The sequence below is a fragment of the Cherax quadricarinatus genome, chromosome 33, assembly GCF_038502225.1.
Source record: "Cherax quadricarinatus isolate ZL_2023a chromosome 33, ASM3850222v1, whole genome shotgun sequence".
Lineage (NCBI taxonomy): Eukaryota > Metazoa > Arthropoda > Malacostraca > Decapoda > Parastacidae > Cherax > Cherax quadricarinatus.
This window is the reverse complement of record NC_091324.1, coordinates 24,620,017-24,643,988: the sequence shown is the minus strand read 5'-3', so window position 1 is coordinate 24,643,988 and position 23,972 is coordinate 24,620,017. Positions and strand designations below refer to the sequence as shown.

General features: G+C 42.8%; 1 protein-coding gene across 6 annotated transcripts in view; it reads left to right on the top strand.

The window, feature by feature from the left end:
* Asator (tau-tubulin kinase asator) overlaps positions 1–23,972 on the top strand; it is a 304,756-nt gene that overhangs the window by 194,858 nt on the left and 85,926 nt on the right. For all 6 annotated transcript variants that reach the window (XM_070090930.1, XM_070090932.1, XM_070090931.1 and 3 more), the window contains exons 3-4: positions 4,811–4,958; positions 7,274–7,488. In XM_070090930.1, the coding sequence (XP_069947031.1) occupies positions 4,811–4,958; positions 7,274–7,488 (363 nt within the window). The remainder of the gene's footprint in view (positions 1–4,810; positions 4,959–7,273; positions 7,489–23,972) is intronic.

Here is a 23,972-nt window from a genome sequence, read left to right as displayed (position 1 = left end):
GCAACTGAAATTGAGAATACCTGTCCTTTAGCTGCCCGTCCGTTGTAATGTTGAAGACTAGATCAATACTGTGGCATGTAGATAAATGGTTCAGAGAACCGACAAGTTGAAAAATTAGACACACGTGCAACACTTGGGTATCTTTATTGTAGAAAAGATTCGCCACACAGTGGCTTCATCAGTCCAGTACAAAGAAGTGAGGATCAGAAGGGGATTGATGTTATCAGTCCCTCAGCCTGGGATCGATGTAATTTGTCAATCAGTCGTGATTGATGAACTAATTAATTACATTGACTCCAGGCTGAGGGACGACTAATTTCCTCAATCCCCTTGTGATCTTTACTTTCTTCTTTGTATTGGACTGGTGAAGCCACTGTGTGGCAAAACGTTTCCACAGTAAAGATACCCAAATGTTGCACTGTGGCATACCTGGAGGACAACGTGTCTTTATGCCTCTACTCCTGTTGGTTCAAAATCAGTCTGAAACATCATTGGTTCTACTGATGTTACATTGATGAAACCGTACCAGTTTTTCGTTATTTCCTTATATGAAAGACATCACTACATTAATGACATATTTTGTAGCTTTCTTGTTTGGAATGTCTATAAAAATATAATCTTTAGTGTTAGTCAATTGAGGAATGGCATACAGTGTAGGACTGTGGATGAACAGATATGTAGTGCTCCGTGCGCTAGTAGAAGGCGCCCTACCTGCACTCAGGTCAGCATCCCTGAAGACTGTGTGTGCCTGTGTCCTCACGAGCGAATGATAAAATAGATATTGTTGGAAATATATTAATGTGAGCCGTTTGTTTGTATCTGCCGATGCATGGATGTTTCCTTCTATAGTGACCACGGTGTTCTCCTCCGCTGTGTTACAACCTGGAGCGAGGGCGCACAGGGAGAAATACAGAGAGATGGGTATGCATATCTGCTTAGCTCAAGTGAGCTAAGGAGATGAAGGCTTTCGCAGCGCTGTATCCATTCTAATTCCCGAAATAAACAGTAGTGCATACTTCTCTACCTCCCAGTAGTTCTCCCTATACTCCCTCCCGGTAGTATCATAGAGCAAAACACTGTGGTCACTGTATTTCATTGGCAACTTACACACTGGCCTGCCCGCCACAAGGTCGCGGCCTGGTCCACCCTAGTGCAAGCTGGGACATTGCAAGATAAACTGAGGGCAACATTCTTCATCATTTTAATTTCCTCTCGAGGCCGCCATGCGCCAACTGGAAGAGGCAAGTCCATATCTCAAGATGTGTGAAGGATCGCGCAAGAGGGATCATTCTTCACCCCAGGAGACCTTCTTCAAGGTGAAAGTTGATCTTATCAACACCCCGATCTAATTTAGATCTCGAGAATCCCTAGATCCCAAGAAGGGATTATTGTTGTTGGTGACCGTGATGATGGTGGTGGTGGTAGTGGTTGTGGTCGTGGTGGTAGTGGAATTGGTAGCAGTTCTAATAATGATGGTGGTGGTTGTGATGCTAGTGGAGTTGGTAGCAGTGCTAATTATGATGGTGGTGGTTGTGGTGTTAGTGGTTGTAGTGGAGTTGGTAGCGGTGTTAATAATGGTGGTGTTAGTGGTGGTCATGGAGCTGGTGCTAATAATGGTGGTGGTGGTTGTGGTGGTAGTTTGGTAACGTTATTATTAGTGTTGGTGATGATGTTCATAATGTCTGGGATGTGTTAGTGTGCATAATGATGCTTTAACTCAGTGCTGTCTATGTGGTACCCGCATGCGGCCCCTAGACCAGGTGGCCCGCATGCGCACGTCAGACCAGGGTACAACAATGGTCCACCTTGTATATAAATGGTAAACAATACCGACAAGATGAAAAATTAAGACACATGTGCAACATCTGGGTATCTTTATTTGTAAATAAAGATACTCATATATTGCACGTGTTTAATTCTACAGTGGTCTACCTTAGCCTTTCCCGTGTCTTTCACCTGTAGCAGTCACCAGAGACGATCAGGGATACTCACATTACTGAAGGGATACTCATAAATAAATTCAAGAAAATAAATGTTTTTTTTTTACATTGATTAAGCGCAAAAAAAGATAGTTTCTATAAGCATTGTTATAGAAAGAATGATTTATTTCGCATTAAACTGTATAACAGAGTACTGAGATAGACGCGGCAGCTCTGCCTTTACGAGTCCACAGGTGGTATGAAGTACTTGGATAAGTACACAAATAACCCGCATATAGGAGAGTGAAGCTTATGACGACGTTTCGGTCCGACTTGGAGCATTTACAAGTCACTTGTAAATGGTCCAAGTCGGACCGAAACGTTGTCGTTAGCTCCTCTATGTGCGGGTCATTTGTGTATTGTTCCAGTCAAGGTATTGTCTTTTTGTTCATTACTTGGATAAACCCCTAAGTGGGTGATACATTGTACAAATTAGATGTGTTTCGTACGATCTGAGAAAAGTATCCCCGGATCCCGAAACCCCAGCCCCCTCTACTTCAACCCGCGCAAGAAACATAGTAGTTGAACCGTCCAGCCCTCAAGAGGCAGAGGGTTGCATCTAAACTTATTGAAGAGACCTAAAGCTATAGGCCAACCTTCCCAAGCGGTCCAGTAGCTGGAGATCAACACCTTGAAGGCCTCCCCCCTCAAGGGAAGTGATCCAAGGAATTAGATCACAAACTCCAGGCACTATGTAACTCTACGGGTTTAGCATTTCCCCATGGAATTAATAATAATAATAATAATAATAATAAGAGGAAGAAGAAGAATAGGCTGAGAAGAACTAGGGTTTCTAGCTCACTGTGTTCAAGAAGTCTAGCTGTATCGTAATTAACATCCTCCAGAGGGTTAGGAGCTGTATCCCAACACCCTCAAGAGGGCCAGGCACTGTAATAATCCGAACCTTCCCCTGAGTTACACGCATCAGCGTTGAAGGTTCGAACCCCCTGAAGAAGTGTTCAGTAAATACATGTTTTGCTAATTTCTCGCCCCTGATTCCAGTGTTTTTTGCATCCTATGCGACGTGTAAATTACGTAACTTAGAACTCATTAAATATGCCTCGGTGGGCGTCTTTATATATACAGTTTCCCCCCCCCCCCCACACACACACAGAATATTTTCTGATTGTGTTTGTATTTCACGAAGTGTTAAACTGGTTTGGGTCATTCAGTGCAAGGAGTAATTGAGGCTCGAGCCTCCGTTTGCCAGGCTGCTGCTGATGTGACGCAGGTCTTGATCGTATGATAAACTGCTCACTGGTGCCTTCAGTCCCATGACGTAGGCAAGGTAAAAAATAAATTACTGGATTTTCGATGGAAAAGAAGCATCCACTCCATAAAAGGGTAAGATAGATCACAACATGAGATGTGTATTATGAGATGCATATTAGGGGCAGGCGAATGTGCAGGTGGTGAACGTGGAGGTGGTGGGAGTGTGTTGTGGTGGGCGTGGGTGTGGAGGTGGTGGGTGTGTGTGGAGGTGGTTAGCGTGGGTGTGGAGGTGGTGGGCGTGCGTGTGGAGGTGGTTGGCGTGGGTGCGGAGGTGGTGGGCGTGGGTGTTGAGGTGGTGGGCGTGCATGTGGAGGTGGTTGGCATGGGTGTGGAGGTGGTTGGCGTGGGTGTGGAGGTGGTTGGCGTGGGTGTGGAGGTGGTGGGCGTGGGTGTGGAGGTGGTGGGTGTGTGTGGAGGTGGTGAGCGTGGGTGTGGAGGAGGTGGGTGTGGAGGTGGTGGGCGTGGGTGTGGAGGTGGTGGGCGTGGGTGTGTAAGTGGTGGGCGTGAAACACCATGGTAATTATACTTGACAGAAGAAACTCTCAGTCAAGTCAGTGTTGATGGTAAACGAGCAACAAGAGTGTCACCTCGGCAGTGACGAAACAAATACCTGATCTTCACCATGTTCTTTACTCTTGCTGGAACAATAACTGATCCTCGGCAGTCTTCTTTTTGTTTGCCAAAATAAATAACTGATCAGCAGTACGTTATTTAATTCACAGCTAACACGCCATTTAGAAAGACAAATTTAAACCGACGTTGTGATTTGTTATTTAAAATTTGTTTTCCAGAGGGTGGATTATTTTTTTTTAAAGTTTTACCAGCCACGGTATAGTGACTTTCTTTATTTTATTTTCGTGTTCTTTAATGTCTTCTGGAGCAAATAACGGAACCCAAATATTTTCTTTACTGTTTGAGGACAGAAACACAGGAGGTTGATGGTTCTGCTGAAGTGGGTTCCAGAAGGGGTTCGAAATATACAGATCAATCCACCTCCTGTGTTTTTGTCTCCATGTGGGTTATTATTGAGCATGTGTTTTTATGTTTGTTTATTTGTTGGAAAAAAATAACAATGCAGCAGCTTTTCTGTAATTTATGTTTACTGGAACATATACAAGGAACTATTACTGAAATAAATGAATAGATATGAAGGTGTTCCTGTGTTGTTATCTTTGTTGAGCAGTGGAGTGTTCTTGTAATATTTTGTTGTTATTGTGGCTTGGCGACACCATTACTAGTAGGCTGGCTGGCTGGCTGGCTGGCTGGCTGGCTGGCTGGCTGGCTGGCTGGCTGGCTGGCTGGCTGATTGACAGGCTGGCTGGTGTTCCAGCACTGGCCATGGCTTTACCATCATCACGACTCTAATGTATCCACTCATGCTGATTGATCACAGTATTTCTATCTCTTTCTCCCTCTCTCTCTCTCTCTCTCTCTCTCTCTCTCTCTCTCTCTCTCTCTCTCTCTCTCTCTCTCTCTCTCTCTCTCTCTCTCTCTCTCTCTCTCTCTCTCTCTCTCTCTCTCTCAGCGCTACGCCATATACAAAGTTTTGGTAATTCCAGGTACGCAAGATCGGTGGCGGCGGGTTCGGGGAGATCTACGAGGGTCAGGACCTGGTGACCCGCGAGCAGGTAGCCCTTAAACTGGAGTCTGCCAAGCAGCCCAAGCAGGTCCTCAAGATGGAGGTGGCCGTCCTCAAGAAGCTTCAGGGTGAGTACTCCTTCCAGACTTTAATGGATTGGTGACTGAGGACGAGGACCTCGGCAGGTAATTACTCCTATGCAATTACACCTAGGCAGTTGTAATTACAGGAAGGGCCTAGGTAATTTCACTAAGGTAATTAGAACCCCTGAGATTCACGACTTTCATCTTTGTATTAACAAGTTGTTCTACTGCTCTATATGCTGGCCACTGAAGAATATTACTTAAATACTACAGTATACTCATGCATTATATATATATATATATATATATATATATATATATATATATATATATATATATATATATATATATATATATATATATATATATATATATATGTTTGTATGTGTGTGTGTGTGTACTCACCTAATTGTAGTAGCAGGGGTCGAGACTCAGCTCCTGGACCCGCCTCTTCACTGAACGCTACTAAGCCCTCTCCCTGCTCCGTGAGCTTTATCATACCTCGTCTTAAAGCTATGTATGGTTCCTGCCTCCACTACATCACTCGCCAGACTGTTCCACTTCCTGACCACTCTATGACTGAAGAAATGCTTCCTAACATCCCTGTGAATCATCTGAGTCTTCAACTTCCAAGAGTGACTCCTTGTTTCTGTGTCCCCTCTCTGGAACATCTTGTGTGTGTGTGTGTAAGCCAATGAAAGGCTTCGATCACGTATCGAAAAATTATTATTATTATAATAAAAAATTATTATTATTATAGCGTATGGAAAAAGCTTCACTCAGCGAGTCATGTACTGTGACTCGCGTCAGGGGACACTTTATCATATCTCCTGACGGAAGGACTGGTGTTCTCATTGAGTAATATTACTAGTACAAGTGTCTGTTGGTAACAGGTAACAAGGAAGCCTTGTTTCAAGACCTACCTGGTCATTAGATGCCACACACTCGTAACACCAGTGCGCCATTGACGTAAAAGGAAGCAGAACGACAATAACAACAACTAGTGATAGAGGTGGATGTTGTTGGTAGGTGGATGCTGGTGGTGGGGTGGATATAAGTGGATGCTGGTGGAGAGTGGAGGTGGAGGTTGGTTGTGGAGGTGGAGGCTGATGGAGGTGGAGGCTAGTTCTGGGTGGAGGTGGAGGCTAGTGCTGGGTGGAGGTGGAGGCTGGTGGTGGAGGTGGTGACAAGAGTCACGTCTACCTCAGCTCTGCCCAGCACACTTACACCTTGGCAAATACTTTTCTCTTACCTGAAGACCTTGAAAGATGCCACATAACTTGGTGGAGGTGCAGTGCCATCAGAATTCTTTCACTCGAAAGGAACCCATAAAGTTTACTTTGAGGAAGTTTTAGACCTCACTTAGCCTCAGCGAGAGAGTTATAACTTGGTTTGAGTATGAGATGGAGTGCTGTCACAATGACGTAAGCTCTGGGGACCAAGACAGATAAATAAGAGGCCATCATTGACTTGAGGTAATGATAGTAGAGCAGGGAAAGATAAGTCTCGGACAGGGAGCCACATTAGGTGCGAGGGAGTTGACCGTGTTGACCATGATAGGGGCCATGGTGGTCGAGGCCCTCTTGGGCGGATAGACGGTAGGCGGGTAGACGGCTATGATGGACAGTGATGAGCAGGAACCATAAGTGGCGAGATAATCTTTGACGAATAAACCCCATTGTGTGTGCGTGTGTTTGTTTCATCCTTCACATGTGTGCCTCACCTCCCCCACTCAGCTTACAGCTGACTGCTGTCAGCGGCACTGTTGCTGAGCGCCACATTCACTCTAGGGATGCCAAGGGCCATACTAAGAAATGTGCTAGTTGTTCCTTAGGGACATTATATTCGTCATGGAATTTTAGAACTTTGTAACGTTCAGAAGCAGCAGTATTAGTGTTGCAGTGATGTCAGACATATATTTAAATTATAACCAGTAAACCCGATTTCCCTTAAATGATAAGAGTAGTTCATGGCTACGTAACAGTGACACGGAATTACTCATTAAACAACTGGCGGCATATGCAAGTTCTTGCAAATTAATCTGAACTGAATGACTGCAAGATGTGCATCAAATATATGAGCGGGCTTATTCATAAATATAGCTCAATACTTACTCTTCTTGAGTATGGTATGGAGCTTAGCCAGATAGGAAGAAGAGGGAGGCCAAAAATAACTATAGTCAGTGGATTTGTCCTTGTCAGTGTAAATATGAATTGCTATACTATATTTTTGTCCACTAAGAATGTGTGAGTTTGTTGGGTGTATATGCATCACTTTATTGTGCTCATATTTACTAAGAAGACCACGTGTAGCAATGCGCGTAGAGGTGTCATTATTAACAGTGCTGGTATGTCACACAGGTCGGGAACACGTGTGTCGGTTCATCGGGTGCGGTCGTAATGAACGCTTCAACTACGTGGTAATGCAGCTTCAGGCCAAGAACCTGGCAGAACTGCGCCGCGCCCAACCCAGAGGTGCCTTCAGCCTCTCCACTGCGCTCCGTCTTGGCCACCAGATCCTTAGAGCCATCGAGGCCATCCACGAGGTCGGCTTCCTGCACAGAGACATCAAGCCGGTGAGTTGCTCAGGGAGGAGTTCCTGTCCATCTCTTCTCACAATCCTGTTTTCTTTCCTTTCTTTATTTGCACCATTTTATGCTACCTTGTCGATTGTATTACAGGAGGTCGACGCTAATAATTTAGTTGGACTCCGAAAGAAGAAGAACTACCATACACTGTTTACACCATATTCTGTTGTTGGTGGTAAATCTTATTTTTAAACGCGTGAAGCATTTTTCCACGCTCACGAAATTTAATTTTATACCCTTGAAACTCAATACTCCGTTCGCCATTTCGTATTTCCACGCAAATGAAGAAATCTCCCACCCACATACCTTCACTCACGCATAATCAACTAGATAAATATGTAGACACACTATAGAGAAGAGACAAAGTAGAAGGGGAATTGGTAAAAGCAATTCAACAAACTCCAGAAACTAAGATAACAAACATGTCAAAATTTGAGTGGCAAAAAAAAATCCACAGTAACGATGAACTCACAACCCATACATACAACCCATCATTTAACATCACCAGGGAGAGAGAAGAAAATAACAAAGTAAATAAGGGCCATTATATTGTACTAAAGGAATTGTTAATCAGAAGCGGCGGTAAAAAAAATGGTGAGTCGAATTTATCATAACAGTTATTTGTGTATTAACACATTCAAAAAGTCACTCTTGTGAGAGAGGACAACATACTCTTAAAAATAGTTCCGGAATTTATTTAGGGGAATAAGAAAAGTATAAACACAATCAACTATATTATAATCAAGGAAAATATGATAATCTAAGACAGTAAGGTCTTGGATGCACTGGAAGACAAACAAAATTCATATGTAGTACGCACAGACTTTGCAAAAGCATTCGATCATAGTGTAATAGCCCACAAGGAATGCGAACTGGTGGATTTTTAACTTTCTAAGACATATAACTCAAAGAGTAATGGTAAACGGAGCTAGTCATAGACTGCTATAGTCAGAAGCTCTTGTTTTCCAAGGCACAGTACTCGCCCCAGCTTTTTCCTCATCATCATATCTGACATAGCGAGGGATATAAATCATATCACTGCATCATCTTTTCTTCCAGTGGGCCACAGAAAATAATATAAATGCTCAATGAGGACACATTTCAGTTACTCCGCTTTGGAAAAATTGAGGAAATATAAACTGGAATGGAGTATACAACTAACTAACCACTCAATAGAGCGAAATCTAATGTGATGGCCTTAGGAGTGATAATGTCAGATGCACTCACGTGTCACTATCACAACCGCCACGAAAAATGATAGGATAGATAATAAGAATATTCAAAACAAAGGATGCCTAGTAAATAATGTCTCTTGTTCTCTCTAGGCTGGAATGTTGGTGTAAATAACAGCCCCTTGCAAGACGGGCGAAATTGCAAACCTGTAAATTTAATCACGAACCTAAATTACTGGGAACGTTTAAATTCCCTTGGAACGCAGACGTGATAAATGCATTATAATTCACACTGAAAATTCTAGAGGGACTGGTCCCGATTCTGCTCTTACAAATCTTTCCCTACGAAAGCAAGAGGTTCGGCCACCCTTCATACATAAAGGGGATTACCAGCAGACCCCTGGCTGTCTTGGAAAGACCCTGATAAGTTCCTCAACTGAGTTTCTGACCAGATGGGCTTTGGTTCGTACATCGGACTGTGTGCAGGCGGCATCAGTAACAGCCTGGTTGATTAGGCTACCCACAACGGTTGGCTGACACATAGAAATCCATTTTTTCCTGCTAGGTGGGCACTGGCAGCATAAGTTTAGAGAAACTTGTCCAGATGTTTCTCAGTGCCAGGAAATAGAACCCGGGACTTCAAGATTGTGAGTCGACTGCTCTCACCAGTGAGCTACATGGTACCCCAGAGAAACACGAGCCTGAGGAGGGAGGGGGGATGAAATAAATCCTCCCTCCTGCCCTCCCTCTTGCCCTCCCTCCTTGCCTCCTGCCAAATGCGCCGTCAGGACCTTGGTGAAGCGAATTTGTGGCCAGGCCCTGGTGTTATTATTATTACTGCTTCTGTGTGTGTGTGTGTGTGTGTATTTACCTAGCAAATGCTTGCGTGTGTTGAGCTCCAGTCCGTACTGCTTGATAGGATCTAATACTTGTACTTGTAAACCCCAATGGAAATAAGTCACCCTGACTTTATTGGATTATCCTTGGTCAGATTTACATAATGTTTACCATAATTTATGCCTACAACCTTTATATGCATCAAAACCATTATAGAAATTTACACTGCTCTTTGTACAATCAGAAATTTCCTGAGGAAAGCTTACTTATCTTAATGGCCAAATCTTTTACTGTGTTCTCCAGTTCATTCTACTTCTCACTTTCCCGCAATTGGCAGCGATATTTATTAACATTTCTATAAGATGGTGGGAGCAGTGAGTGTTGTGGTGGTGTGGGTGTGATGGTGGTGAGTGTGTGAGTGTGGTAGTGGTGTGGGTGTGATGATGAGTGTGGTGGTGGTGTGTGTGTGGGCGTGGTATGCGTGTGTGTGTGGTGGTAGTGTGTGGGCGTGGAGGTGTGAGGGTGGTGTGGGCGGGCCTGGAGTGCGTGGGTGTTGCAGCTGCCGCCACACTGCAGATGAGCTGCGGACTCACTACCATCTTGCCCAGAGCTTCACGCACATATTGATTCTAGCTTAGATTGACACATTAATAGCAAATAATCACCCATAGAACAGTGAGGTTTTTAAAAGGCTTACTGTCAACAGAAATGTCTCCAAGGAACATCTAGTAGAACATTTCGGGAACAATGTTTCGCTCAAAGGGCTGCTGCTAAATGTGTTTTTTCTTTATTCTTGGTCATTGTTCAAAACAGGAACTCATAAATGTCACATTTTTTCACCTGTATCACCATGGATCGGGCTCCAGCTCCTGGGCTCCGCATTTTGACCACGTGATACATTCAGATCGATTTGTTTGTCGTATTTACATCGGAATTCGTGTATAAAATTTGCTCCCAGTCTTTCACTGGCTGCCCTTGCGCTCTTGAAGTTCCTCCTTAAATCTCTAGGCTCATTTGAATGTGTACTTTCGCTTTATGTCCCTGGTAGTGGTCCCAGCTCTTGTGTGTCTCATGGTGGTGATGGTGGTCCCAGCTCTTGTGTGGCTCCTGGTGGTGGTCCTAGCTTTTGTGTATCTCCTGGTACTAGTCCAAGGTTTTGTGCATCCCCTCTTGTAGGTCTCAGCTCTTGTGTATCTTCTCAGCTCTCTAAAAAGTCATTATAAACTTTGTCAACAGCTTCACTTTTCTTACGCTAGTTCCTCGTTGTGAGTGTTTAACCCAGTGTTACTAAAATGGATGTACTGTACATTCTCGACTCATTATTATTATTTTCATGAGGAGGCTCTAAATCTTTAGGGGCCCTACAGCTCCTGGGAATGGGAATTTTGATTCGAGGAAAGGGAGGGTGGCTTCTTTTCTTTGGCTGAAGACCCTTTCACCGGCATGGAGACAACCTCCCTGCCCTTGAATGTTATCGATTCCTGAAAGACGTTCTTACACCTTCGTCAGTGTTGCATACCTTGGAGCTGGGCTGGTAGACAGAGTCGTCCACGACGTACCGGTACTGTTGTCTTCTTGCCCAAGTGTGAAACGGAAGCCTATTAAGCGTTGTGTGTGCTCGCACAGTTGATGGCCTTTTCTTTCCGACTCGTTTACATGTAAGATGGCAGCTTAATCTCACACTTTTACTTACAGTCGGTAAAATTTTTTATCTTTACTTTGAGGTTTCGTAATAGTTCTCATTCTTACCCTGTTTCCTATCCCTCCTAAAGAGGGCTAGTCTGAGACTGGGCTGGGTGTGATGGCATAATGACACTACTACAGTGTATAGTCCCAGAAAGGTATCTCCTTATTGCATAATCCCTGTACCTCAGTGCATGTGATAGGAATAATGTGAAGAGTGGTCATGAAATTTTAATGCAGTAAAATGTAAAAATATGAGGATCATTCAGCGCAAGGACCGACTTTTATGGGTCATCCTAGGTAATTTACACACGTGTTAAATTATGTATGATAATTGTACTTGTGTGTACCTGTACCTTAATAAACTTACGTATCCTTCAGTTAACTGCAGCCCTGTCTCCGATCAGTCAGGCTTAGTGATGGCATAATGACTGCTAAGTAGTTCCTTTAGAGGGGGTTGGCGAGTTACCAGCACCAGCCGTGAATAAGACTGGAAGGACACAGCCAGTTACTTCAAAATGTATAGTGAAGTTGTTAGCTTCCTAGGATTTAAATTATTATAATCAAGCTGTTAGATTTTTTAAATTTAAAACTATGGTTGTTATATTCAGTAACATGTGCCATACTGGTATGGATCATACAACGCTGCTAGGTTTAAATGCCATTGACTACACGAGGGTCAGTAAGACTGTTTCACTTGTACACCACAACTGAAGAATACATTAATCCCGCACTAAATATTAGTTTTGGCATTATTAATTTGTTTACTCCTTAAGATATACTTAAATAATTTTCATATAGTTTCTTCATTTTTATCCGTTTATCGCTACCTTTTCTTCTCCCTTTGCAACTTTCATTTAATCACTTTACGTTCTGTGTATTGTATATAATTATTTTCTTAAATGCACTTGTTAAAAACGTTTACCACATTCACTTCGTTCATAAAAAAAATGATCCAAACTAGCATAATACTTGTAATTAATGTCGGTAAAGGAAAAAAAATATAATCAATGGAAAAGGTTAAAAAGAGGGCTTGAGAGACTTAGAAGTGTAAGTCACAACAGGGTCCATTTCTCTCTCAAGACCTGGTCCTTCCAATCTGTCTCACGCTGCTAAGCGGACTGAGGGTCGACCATCCATCACTCCTTGCACTGAATGACCCACACGGGTTTAGCGTTGCAAATAAACTAAAATAATGGTCCTGCTTATTATATTTTGTAAATATCGACACAATGTTTGATATTTTCCACTTTGTGTCAGTTCACCTGAAGCCTCAGTGGTTCTCAAGAGCAGAGTTTTGTTTTTTTGCGCATTATTCTTAATCTGGAGTGACATCTAATCTGATCCTAGTGCTTTGATATGTAAATATCTAATAGTATTTTCCTTGTTTTTTATATATTTTAATAACATCATCTCACCGGGCTATTGGGATTTCAGGTCCAATTCATTCATAATCCTTTTTTAAATATAGTCTGAAACATTATTCCTACTCACCTTTTAAACTTGATATACTGAGCAAGAGAGAGAATGACGTACATCAATATTAGGAAGTAGAAAAATTTCGAGATATTACACGTATGGGTTAGCAAGACAAAGGAGAGGGGAAAGCCCATGGCAATACTGAAAGTTTGAGATTAGCTGCCTTGCAAAGAAAAAGAGAAGCTACACAAAGACGGATAAAATCAAGAGACAACTAACAATAACAAAAAAGACAATACCGTGACTGGAACGATACACAAATAACCCGCACATAGAAATGGTGTGACTTTGTAAATGGTCCAAGTCGGACCGAAACGTCGTCGTAAGCTCCTCTCTTTTATGTGCGGGTTGTGTATCAAGATTATTATTATTATAATCAAGGGGGAAGCGCTAAACCCGGAGGATTATACAGCGCCTGGGGGGGGATGTGGAAGGCATTCAGGCTTAATTCGGGGAACTGGAGCACAGATCCAATTCCCTAAATCAAGAGCCCCTCACCAACATCAAGGAACCTTCCTTGAGGGGTGTGTATCAAGAGACAACAATAGCAATAGGGAATTAAAGTAGCCTCTCACTAGTCATCTGTTAGAAAAGAGAGAATATGCGTGTGTAGTGAGGAAGCGGTGCGATTTTATTTTAATTCTTTATAATCCCTACGAGAAGACAGTCAGAGTCGATCCAAGGAAAGGGGGGAGAGCTTCATTTCTTTGGATCAAGGCACTTCTCTCAAACGGGGCGGCAGGGCAAGCCATCTGTGATGTTTACTTTTCGGGGAGTGGACAGGTAAGCCAGTCGAAGGCTTCTGTTAAACCATGGAGGCCTGGTCGAGGACCGGACTGCAGGGGCGTTGACCCCCGGAACGACCTCCAGGTAAACTTCAAGTCATTATACGACTGGGACCCACGTCAGGGAAACTTTTTTCCTTTTCTCCTAGCGAATAATATTTTCTTATTCCCCCTTTCTTTGTACGACCAAACTATGACCGCCGGGTCGTGTGTACATGCCTGCTCGACACGTTCATATCACATTAGTGTACACTGACAAGGTGAAAGTTGTGTGTCTCCCTCTTGCTTCCACATATAACTCTGGCACTGTGGAGAAAAAAGTAGCTTACATCCTCGCACTCTGGCTTGTTTTTTTTGTCAGAGCGGTCAGGTAGTAGGGGAGGGAGTGGAGGTTGGTGCTGGTGGTGGTTTTTATTATTGTTGAAGGTGGAGATTGGTGTTTTTTTTTTTTTGTGGTGGTGTATGAGGTGGCGGAGGCTGCTACTTCCTTGTACAAATACATGTATGTTAATACTAACAGATTGTGCTTATTTCTTATTCTCTAACCTCTATAAATAGGTTATATCTAGGCTTGTTCAATATTTGTTTTTATGAAGAATTCTTGAATTTTAACCAAATAGATTACTAACCGTGTACCACACGATACACAGTTAGCAATCGCTGCACCTTGGGTCTTGTACCCAAGGTGTAGCCATATTTTCTTCATTTCATACATCCATACATTTATGGACTTTGAACGCTGCTTGTGGTTCACTCTTCCCTTCCCGACTTTCCCTTCACTTTTCTATCTCCCCCTCACTTATCCCCTCTTCCCTGGTCTCGTTTCCCCTTTGTCTGCCCTTTCTCCACCTTTCATTTCCCCTCACCCACCTCGAGAACATCTCTGACATTATTGGGTTCCTCAGGATGTGCTTAATTTATTTTCGGCTTTCTTAATACAGACCCTGTGTGTACACAAAGTACACTAAGGTTTCAAGCGTGGAGCCCATATGTAATGAAAAGGAATTAATGATCTTTGAAGTTGTTCATTATTTCCTTGCCCTAGAGCTAGACCCATTAGTAAAACTATGCAATATTAGTTCTAGTCTGAGCTTAGCTCACGGTAAATAAAGTTAATATTTGCATTAATAACTCATTGCAATTGTGATCAAGTATAGACGTGTAAATGGGTCATTTCCTTTGTAACTTGTTCAGCTATCAAAACTGCGGCCTAGTCCCTGGACCCATTATGTTCCTCTTGTAATCTCTGACCACCACTCACAGGATGGGTATGGGGTGCATAATAAATATATTAAACTTAAACTAACTAGTCTGGGTTTGCCATAAATGTTGTGCATATTATGGGATGGACTTACTGTGTATGTTTATGCCTTAATTGAAAATAGTCATTATCCTTAGTTTTGGTCGTGCCGTCCGCGCGGCATCACATGCTCGTTCGCTCACATTAAATCTTTCATATCAGTTATCGTCCAACACTAGCCTCATATATTTCCCACACTCCTTTACTCAAACATGAATAAGTAAGTTTATTTAGGCACATGTACACATAAGTACAATTATCACACAGTGTAAATTACCTACCTGGAGTCTACCTGGAGGATAAACCAAAAAAAAATCAAAGTAACTTATTTTCATTGTAGTCCTTGAATAGTACCCCAGCATTACATAGTATGCAGTAAAGATTAATAAGGGAAGACAGAGAGAGAGGGGGGGGGGAGGGAGTACAGATCAAAGAAGCGAAAAGTATGAGATAGAGAGAGAGATGTGCCGGCAGCGCAAGGGAGGAGTGAAGTTAGGTTAGGTAAGGTTCGTCAGGAAACAGAAGTGTTTCCTGACGCGGGTCTTAGGCAGATGATGACCCGCCGTTGGAGCTTTTGGTCAACTGACCGAGGCCTTCCGCTGGCTTACCGGTCCACCCCTTTAGAACTTATGGTCATAGTTATATCCATTTTTTATATGGGAGGAGTTAGGCTGCGGTGGAAGCAACCCGTGCCTGTTTAAGTTATTAAACGTTGCTGTGACCTCAGGCCGGGAACGAGGAATGGTAGAATGACGGAAGACAAGGAACTGGCAATAATAACATAAAAACAGTTGAAAATACAGTAATATTCCAAAATATATAAACTGAAAACTGACTGGGGGTGACGTACTTTTGGTGATAAATCCAGTGGAACTAGGTGTTAGCCACAAAACAGGTGTGGGCTCTATATCTCTCAGACAAAGCTTCTCACCCAGTCTCTCAGTCCCTCACGATTGTCCATTCGAGAAACCCCCTTCAAAATTTAATGATTTGAGCATTATTGAAAATGTGATATATCCGCAGTGTGCTGTAACCCTTTCTCTAAAAGATAGTTACATAATGGGAATGTTTCCCTGTCAGAATTCATCACATAGGATGGTTTTCTTGCATCAAGTGATGAAGTCTGTCAGCCTGAGTGGGACACTTCAGTGAGGACATCGTCAAGCACTCCGCTAAAGGCAGGTTCAGAGGTGTCGTTCCAGCATAACTGGCTAAAATTGGGGTGAAGAAGGAAGGGGCAGTAATGGTAAATCCGTAGGAGTCTTACAGCACTTGGGGAAAGGAAGGCAGTCAGGTTCAATCCAAGAAGAGGATGGCAGCTCCAGTTCATTGAATCAAGAGCCTATCACAGGTATAAAGGCACTCCGGCCTGTAAATTCAGTTACGTAAAAAAAATGTGTAAGACCTGACCTGTGGCTCGTACGTTGGTTTGCGTGCAGCCAGCAGCAACAGCCTGGTTGATCAGGCGCTGATCCACCAGGAGGCCTGGTCACAGACCGGGCCGCGGGGGCGTTGACCCCCGAAACTCTCTCCAGGTAAACTCCAGGTAAACTTTACAGAGGTGTGAGCCACATGTGTGGCACACACACATGTAGCTCACATAGGTGTCCAACACAGGTCAGATGTGCACAGACACAGGCGTACACAGACCAGGTTGTGGTACACAGGTGTACTCAGGGATCAGGAGTGAGGTACACAGGACTTCCCATCATTTCCATACATTAAATATTCATTGGCGTATTTTACCACGTCGAGGCCTCTCCTTCCCCAGGTGCCATTTTAAGGTTTGCATTGAGCCTTGGGTAAAAAGAGCTGCTCATAATATCTAGCTTCTATAATACCTAGTGCCCATAATACCTAATTCCCACAATACCTTCTCACAATACCTAGTTCTCATAATACCTAGTTCTCACAATACCTAGTTCCCACAATACCCAGTTTTCACAATACCTAGTTTTCACAATACCTAGTTCTCACAAAGTTCCCACAATACCTAGTTCTCACAATATCTAGTTCTCACAATACCTAGCTCCCACAATACCTAGTTCTCACAATACCTAATTCCCACAATACCTAGTTCTCACAATACCTACCCCTCACAATATCTAGTTCTCACAATACCTAGTTCCCACAATATCTAGTGCCCATAATACCTAGTGCCCATAATAGATAGTTCCCACACTACCTAATGCCCGTGATATCTAGTTCTCATAATACTCAACACCTGCCTCCCTGTCACACCCACCTTTGCCACACCTAGCGCTATGTACACTCATCACAGTGCCACACCCATCACCATGGCTCCATATAGTAATGTGCAGAAATAATGTGCATAATAACAGAACAGAATTACAGAATTTATTCAGCATTTCTGTTTAGATACACTGCAGCATGATTATATTTCTTTGGATTACTACTAACCAAGGATGACCCAAGAAAGCCAAGCATTGTAGCTTGTTTCCGTCGGGGTTTTTAGATTCTCCTTCTTAGGATGCTACCCACATCAGCCAACTAATTCCTAAGATTAGGCCCATGTTCTTTTTGCTTGTGAGCTGACGGCTCTTCCACTGAGCTAGGAGTCCCTCAGATGTTTGTTAACGTATACAAGTACTTCTGTGCCAGATTATTGGTGAAGATTAAGAGTCAGGTGACAGATATAGCTTTTGTGCATTGGTACACATGTATAGTCAGGTACACCTGGAGTATACCTGGAGAAGGTTTCGGGGGTCAACGCCCCCACGGCCCGGTGTTATATATACGTATATACCCATAAAATTTGAGGTTTACGAGCCAGAATGATTGAAGAAACACGAATTCACGGCCAAAACACACGCATATGAGCAGGAATATATTCGCATGGTATTTGATAATTATACTGTTCACTGGTTTTGCTGCACTAGGTGCAAATACAGCAGGAATCCTTGCAGCAGGTCTGGAGCTATTAACACATGGTTACCACATATTCACTATGAGTATACTGATTAATATTAATTATGTAACTCACTAAATTCATCAACCTTTGCATCAAAGGTACAATCATTAGAGAAGTCTAAACAATTCCAGGAGCCCTAGTGGAAATAAGTCACTTTGTCTGACTTTTTTTTTTTTTTTTTTTTTTTTTTATCACACTGGCCGATTCCCACCAAGGCAGGGTGGCCCGAAAAAGAAAAACTTTCACCATCATTCACTCCATCACTGTCTTGCCAGAAGGGTGCTTTACACTACAGTTTTTAAACTGCAACATTAACACCCCTCCTTCAGAGTGCAGGCACTGTACTTCCCATCTCCAGGACTCAAGTCCGGCCTGCCGGTTTCCCTGAACCCCTTCATAAATGTTACTTTGCTCACACTCCAACAGCACGTCAAGTATTAAAAACCATTTGTCTCCATTCACTCCTATCAAACATGCTCACGCATGCCTGCTGGAAGTCCAAGCCCCTCGCACACAAAACCTCCTTTACCCCCTCTCTCCAACCTTTCCGAGGCCGACCCCTACCCCGCCTTCCTTCCACTACAGACTGATACACTCTTGAAGTCATTCTGTTTCGCTCCATTCTCTCTACATGTCCGAACCACCTCAACAACCCTTCCTCAGCCCTCTGGACAACAGTTTTGGTAATCCCGCACCTCCTCCTAACTTCCAAACTACGAATTCTCTGCATTATATTCACACCACACATTGCCCTCAGACATGACATCTCCACTGCCTCCAGCCTTCTCCTCGCTGCAACATTCATCACCCATGCTTCACACCCATATAAGAGCGTTGGTAAAACTATACTCTCATACATTCCCCTCTTTGCCTCCAAGGACAAAGTTCTTTGTCTCCACAGACTCCTAAGTGCACCACTCACTCTTTTCCCCTCATCAATTCTATGATTCACCTCATCTTTCATAGACCCATCCGCTGACACATCCACTCCCAAATATCTGAATACATTCACCTCCTCCATACTCTCTCCCTCCAATCTGATATTCAATCTTTCATCACCTAATCTTTTTGTTATCCTCATAACCTTACTCTTTCCTGTATTCACTTTTAATTTTCTTCTTTTGCACACCCTACCAAATTCATCCACCAATCTCTGCAACTTCTCTTCAGAATCTCCCAAGAGCACAGTGTCATCAGCAAAGAGCAGCTGTGACAACTCCCACTTTGTGTGTGATTCTTTATCTTTTAACTCCACGCCTCTTGCCAAGACCCTCGCATTTACTTCTCTTACAACCCCATCTATAAATATATTAAACAACCACGGTGACATCACACATCCTTGTCTAAGGCCTACTTTTACTGGGAAATAATTTCCCTCTTTCCTAAATACTCTAACTTGAGCCTCACTATCCTCGTAAAAACTCTTCACTGCTTTCAGTAACCTACCTCCTACACCATACACTTGCAACATCTGCCACATTGCCCCCCTATCCACCCTGTCATACGCCTTTTCCAAATCCATAAATGCCACAAAGACCTCTTTAGCCTTATCTAAATACTGTTCACTTATATGTTTCACTGTAAACACCTGGTCCACACACCCCCTACCTTTCCTAAAGCCTCCTTGTTCATCTGCTATCCTATTCTCCGTCTTACTCTTAATTCTTTCAATAATAACTCTACCATACACTTTTTGGGTTATCCTAGGTAATTTACACTATGTATGATAATTGTACTTATGTGTACCTGTGCTTAAATAAACTTGCAACTCCTACGGGAAATCTTCAGATTGTATCTACGGTTTGCATCTGCTGAATCAGTGATCCCCAGACATTTTTCATAAGTAGGCCATGTTAGATGATCAGGAAATGATGCTTGTGGATATACTTGAAAAATTACTGTCACTGACCTGCTTCACAACCATATTTACCTTTCCCTCAAAAGCTTTCACCTCAGCAGAAACCAGTTTTTCCTTACCCTGCAGTCTTACAATCAATTTATTCAATGGCTTTATATCCTAAATCCATTCTGGGTTAGAAAATGACTAATTCAGTTCTCTGTGAGAAAGACGTCAGTTACTTGGCGCAGAGCAAAAAAAAAAAAAAAAGTTTGAGGCACTGACCCCCTGCTTAACCACATGACTTAAGCATTATAAAACATCCTCCAAGTCTGCACTTATCTGAGCTCTCTCTGAAGTCTACCATGGGTGTACTCTTCCCTGCCTGACTCCCATCCTTTTTCTGTACCCCCCTCCCTCACCTATCCCTTCTTCCTTGGTCTCAAATTCAAACTTTACAGTGTGTGACTGCCATGTTATAAGGAGTCTTTTTCCATGCATAATTTATAATGTTTAATTACAATATTGATTTGAAAGTGCAAAGAAAGCCACTATCATGCCGAGGCATTTCGGGCAGACTAAGATAAGATAAGATAAGATTTCGTTCGGATTTTTAACCTGGAGGGTTAGCCACCCAGGCCAACCCAAGAGAGTCAATGCATCATCGAGGACTGTCTAACTTATTTGTAATATTTTACAATTAAGAATAAAACTAAGTCTGCCCGAAATGCCTAGCCATGCTAAGCGTTCTAGTGGTACACTCTGTAATCACTATTTTACTACATGTAAACCACACAATAATCAAATTTCTGTAAACTCAGCATTGTAATCCTTATAGAGAATAAACTTTGAATTTGAATTTGAATTTGAATTTGGGGTCCTCAATCTTGTCCCCCAGGATGCGACCCACACCAGTCGACTAACACCCAGGTACCTGTTTGCTGCTAGGTGAACAGGACAACTGGTGTAATACATTACAGACTATACCTAATACTAGAGATATGTTTCCCCTTTGTCTGCCCTTTTTTTGCACCCTTGGTCTCGCCCACTTCGAGAACATCTCTGGCACTGCTGGGTTGCTGAGGATATGCTCAGTTTATTTTCAGCTTTCCTCATAGAGCCCCTGTGTACACAAAGTACAGAAAGGGAGGAGAGTGATTTCCTGTATAGTTAACATTCGTGCGCCTATTATTGTAAGCTGATTTTCCCCTATTTAGTGTTCTTGTTGATATCTCAATTCACTTTATTCCCATCATATCTCGTTTTTACTGGAATGATTTTTCAGGCAGTTGTGTTACTTAATTGTTTGACTTTTTTAAAGGTAAAATCATGGTTGATTTCCTCTATCTTTTAGCTAGGTTTTAAATAATAAGATATTACAGAGACCCCAATGGAAATGTCTCTTATTGACATTTTCAAGTTATCCTAGGTAATTTACACATGTTGCTATGTATGACAATTGCAATCACCCAAATTTGTATAATTGTACTTGTGTAAGTAAGTTGATTCAGGTATACACAAATACAGTTACATAGATTATCATACATAGTAGCATGTATGTAGAGAACCTAGGATAACTCAAAAATGTCAAAGTGGCTTATTTCCATTGTGTACCTATAGAGGAGTTTATAATCTTTGATTTTGTTCATTATTTTCTTGTATTAGACCCATTCGTATAACTATGTAGTCGTAGTTCTAGTCTAGGTTTGCCATTAATGCTGTACATGTAATTTGTAAATTCCTTTTCTTCTACTTTAGTAACAGTTAACCATTCTGCCTAAGTGCTCTCTGCCAAAGCTGTGGCAAATGTCAGTATTTTAGTGAGGGGGATGAGCCCCCAAAATTCTCTCAAATAAAAATAGTAATACATGTACGTACTTTCATATAGACGGACTTGAGTCCCGGAAATGGGAAGTACAATGCCTGCACTTTAAAGGAGGGGTTTGGGATATTGGCAGTTTGGAGGGATATGTTGTGTATCTTTATATGTGTATGCTTCTAAACTGTTGTACTCTGAGCACCTCTGCAAAAACAGTGATAATGTGCAAGTGTGGTGAAAGTGTTGAATGATGATGAAAGTATTTTCTTTTTGGGTATTTTCTTTCTTTTTTGGGTCACCCTGCCTCGGTGGGAGACGGCCGACTTGTTGAAAAAAAAAAAAAAAAAAACTTATAACTGCTTCAGAACAAGTCTCCCCGCCTCCTCTTCTAACCAGAAAGCCACTCCTAAATCCCTCGTATACAGAAACTGGCATTGCCCCTGGGTCTAGTCAAGTAGTTGTGCATTTTTTTCTTTGCCCAGTTTAGGTGTGCTGTGATGGGTATAATGATTGTTATAGTTCACTTTGATGGGTAATAAAAATGAACCAGTGTGATTTTGAGTATTAATAGCATTCAAGCTTGATGTTAAAGTAACAAAAAAAGGCACAATACCGTGACTGGAATGATGACTCCAGTCTCTTCCAACCTTTTCTTGAAGCTCTTAATAATCTTGCCCCTTCCATTAAGTTTAAAGCTGAATGGGAATCTAATTCCTTGCTTCCTTTCCTTGATGTCCATATCCACTGCTCAGATACAGGTTTTTCCTTTTCCTTTTACCGAAAACCTATTCACAGTGGCATGTACATTCACTACTTCTCCTATCATGCTTCCCCTGTCAAAAAGAGTGTTCTTATCTCCCTCTTTCTCCGTGCTCTCCACATCTGTGATCCTCAGTTCCTTCCAGCAGAAATTTCCACTCTTCATAATTCGTTTTCCCGTCTTGGCTACCCTTCCCATTTCATAGACTCTGCTTTCTCACGTGCTAAACATAATTTCTTCTCTCCCAAACTCTCTACTCCTGGGAACTCTTCTGTCCTCTGCCTTCCCTACATTTCCGGTCTTTCTAGTCTCAACAATTCTCTCCGTCCCTTAGACATCAAGCTTACTTTCCGCCAGACTAACACTCTTCGCACTAATCTCGTTCATACCTCTCCTCCCTCGACAGATGTTCCTGGTGTCTACTCTGTTTCTTGTTCCTCCTGTCCTCTTCAATACTTTGGAGAAACTGGCCGATCTCTTTCTGACAGACTTAGGGAGTACAAAAATAGTGTTAGGCTTGCCGACACTAACAATGCTCTGTTTTGTCACGTCAGAGATCACAGCCATCCTATTGACTGGTCTTCGGCTAAAACTGTCCTCCCTACTTCCAACTCTAACAGTCGCCGTCTAGTTGAATCCTCTCTAATACACAACTTTCCTTGTATGAATCTTAGTCCTGGCTTCGTCTCTGTAGATGCCTTCCTCTCCCACTACATTGTAAAATGCTCCAAACTTCAGAACACCCATGACTTAACCTGATTCCTTATTTTTTCTTCTTCTCCCTTTTCCCCTTTCCTCTTTCCTTTTTTGTCTTTCTTTCTTCTGTCGCATGTTTCTGTTCTTTCATTATTTATTTCATCACTTCCCCTTCCCCCCACCTCTGTGCACTTGCTCTCCCTCTGTGGGCACCTAGCTCCCTTGCAGTGCTCCCCTTTCTTTGTATTTGACTGGCTCCTCCTCCTTAATTCCCCACTACTACTTACTACCACCACCACCACCACCACCACCACCACCACCACCACCACCACCACCACCACCACCACCACTACCTCTTCCTGCCTATATATAGCCGTCCTGCTATATATAGGCAGGACGAACGATAGTACAGGTAAGATCCCATTTGGGATCTAGTACAGGTAAGATCCCATTTGGGATCTTACCTATACTATCATTCGTTCGTTCGTACTTCTGGTTAGTGTGACTTTGTAAATGGTCCAAGTCGGACCGAAACACCGTTGTAACCTCCTCTCTTCTATGTGCGGGTTATTTGTGTATTGATGTTAAAGTCTTATTAGATAAGATTTTGTTCGGATTTTTGACCCCGAAGGGTTATCCACCCAGAATAACCCAAGAAAGGCAGTATGTCATCGAGGGACTGGAGTTTACCTGGAGAGAGTTCCGGGGGTCAACGTCCCCACGGCCCAGTCTGTGACCAGGCCTCCTGGTGGATCAGAGCCTGATCAACCAGGCTGTTACTGCTGGCTGCACGCAAACCAACGTACGAGCCACAGCCCGGCTGGTCAGGAACCGACTTTAGGTGCTTGTCCAGTGCCAGCTTGAAGACTGCCAGGGGTCTGTTGGTAATCCCCCTTATGTATGCTGGGAGGCAGTTGAACAGTCTCGGGCCCCTGACACTTATTGTATGGTCTCTTAACGTGCTAGTGACACCCCTGCTTTTAATTGGGGGGATGTTGCATCGTCTGCCAAGTCTTTTGCTTTCGTCTGTTTTATTTCCATTGGGGTCCTCAATCTTGTCCCCCAGGATGCAACCCATACCAGTTGACTAATACCCAGGTACCTACTTACTTGCAAGGTGAATGGGGACAATAGATTCAAGGAAACACGTCCAGTGTTTCCACGATTGCCAG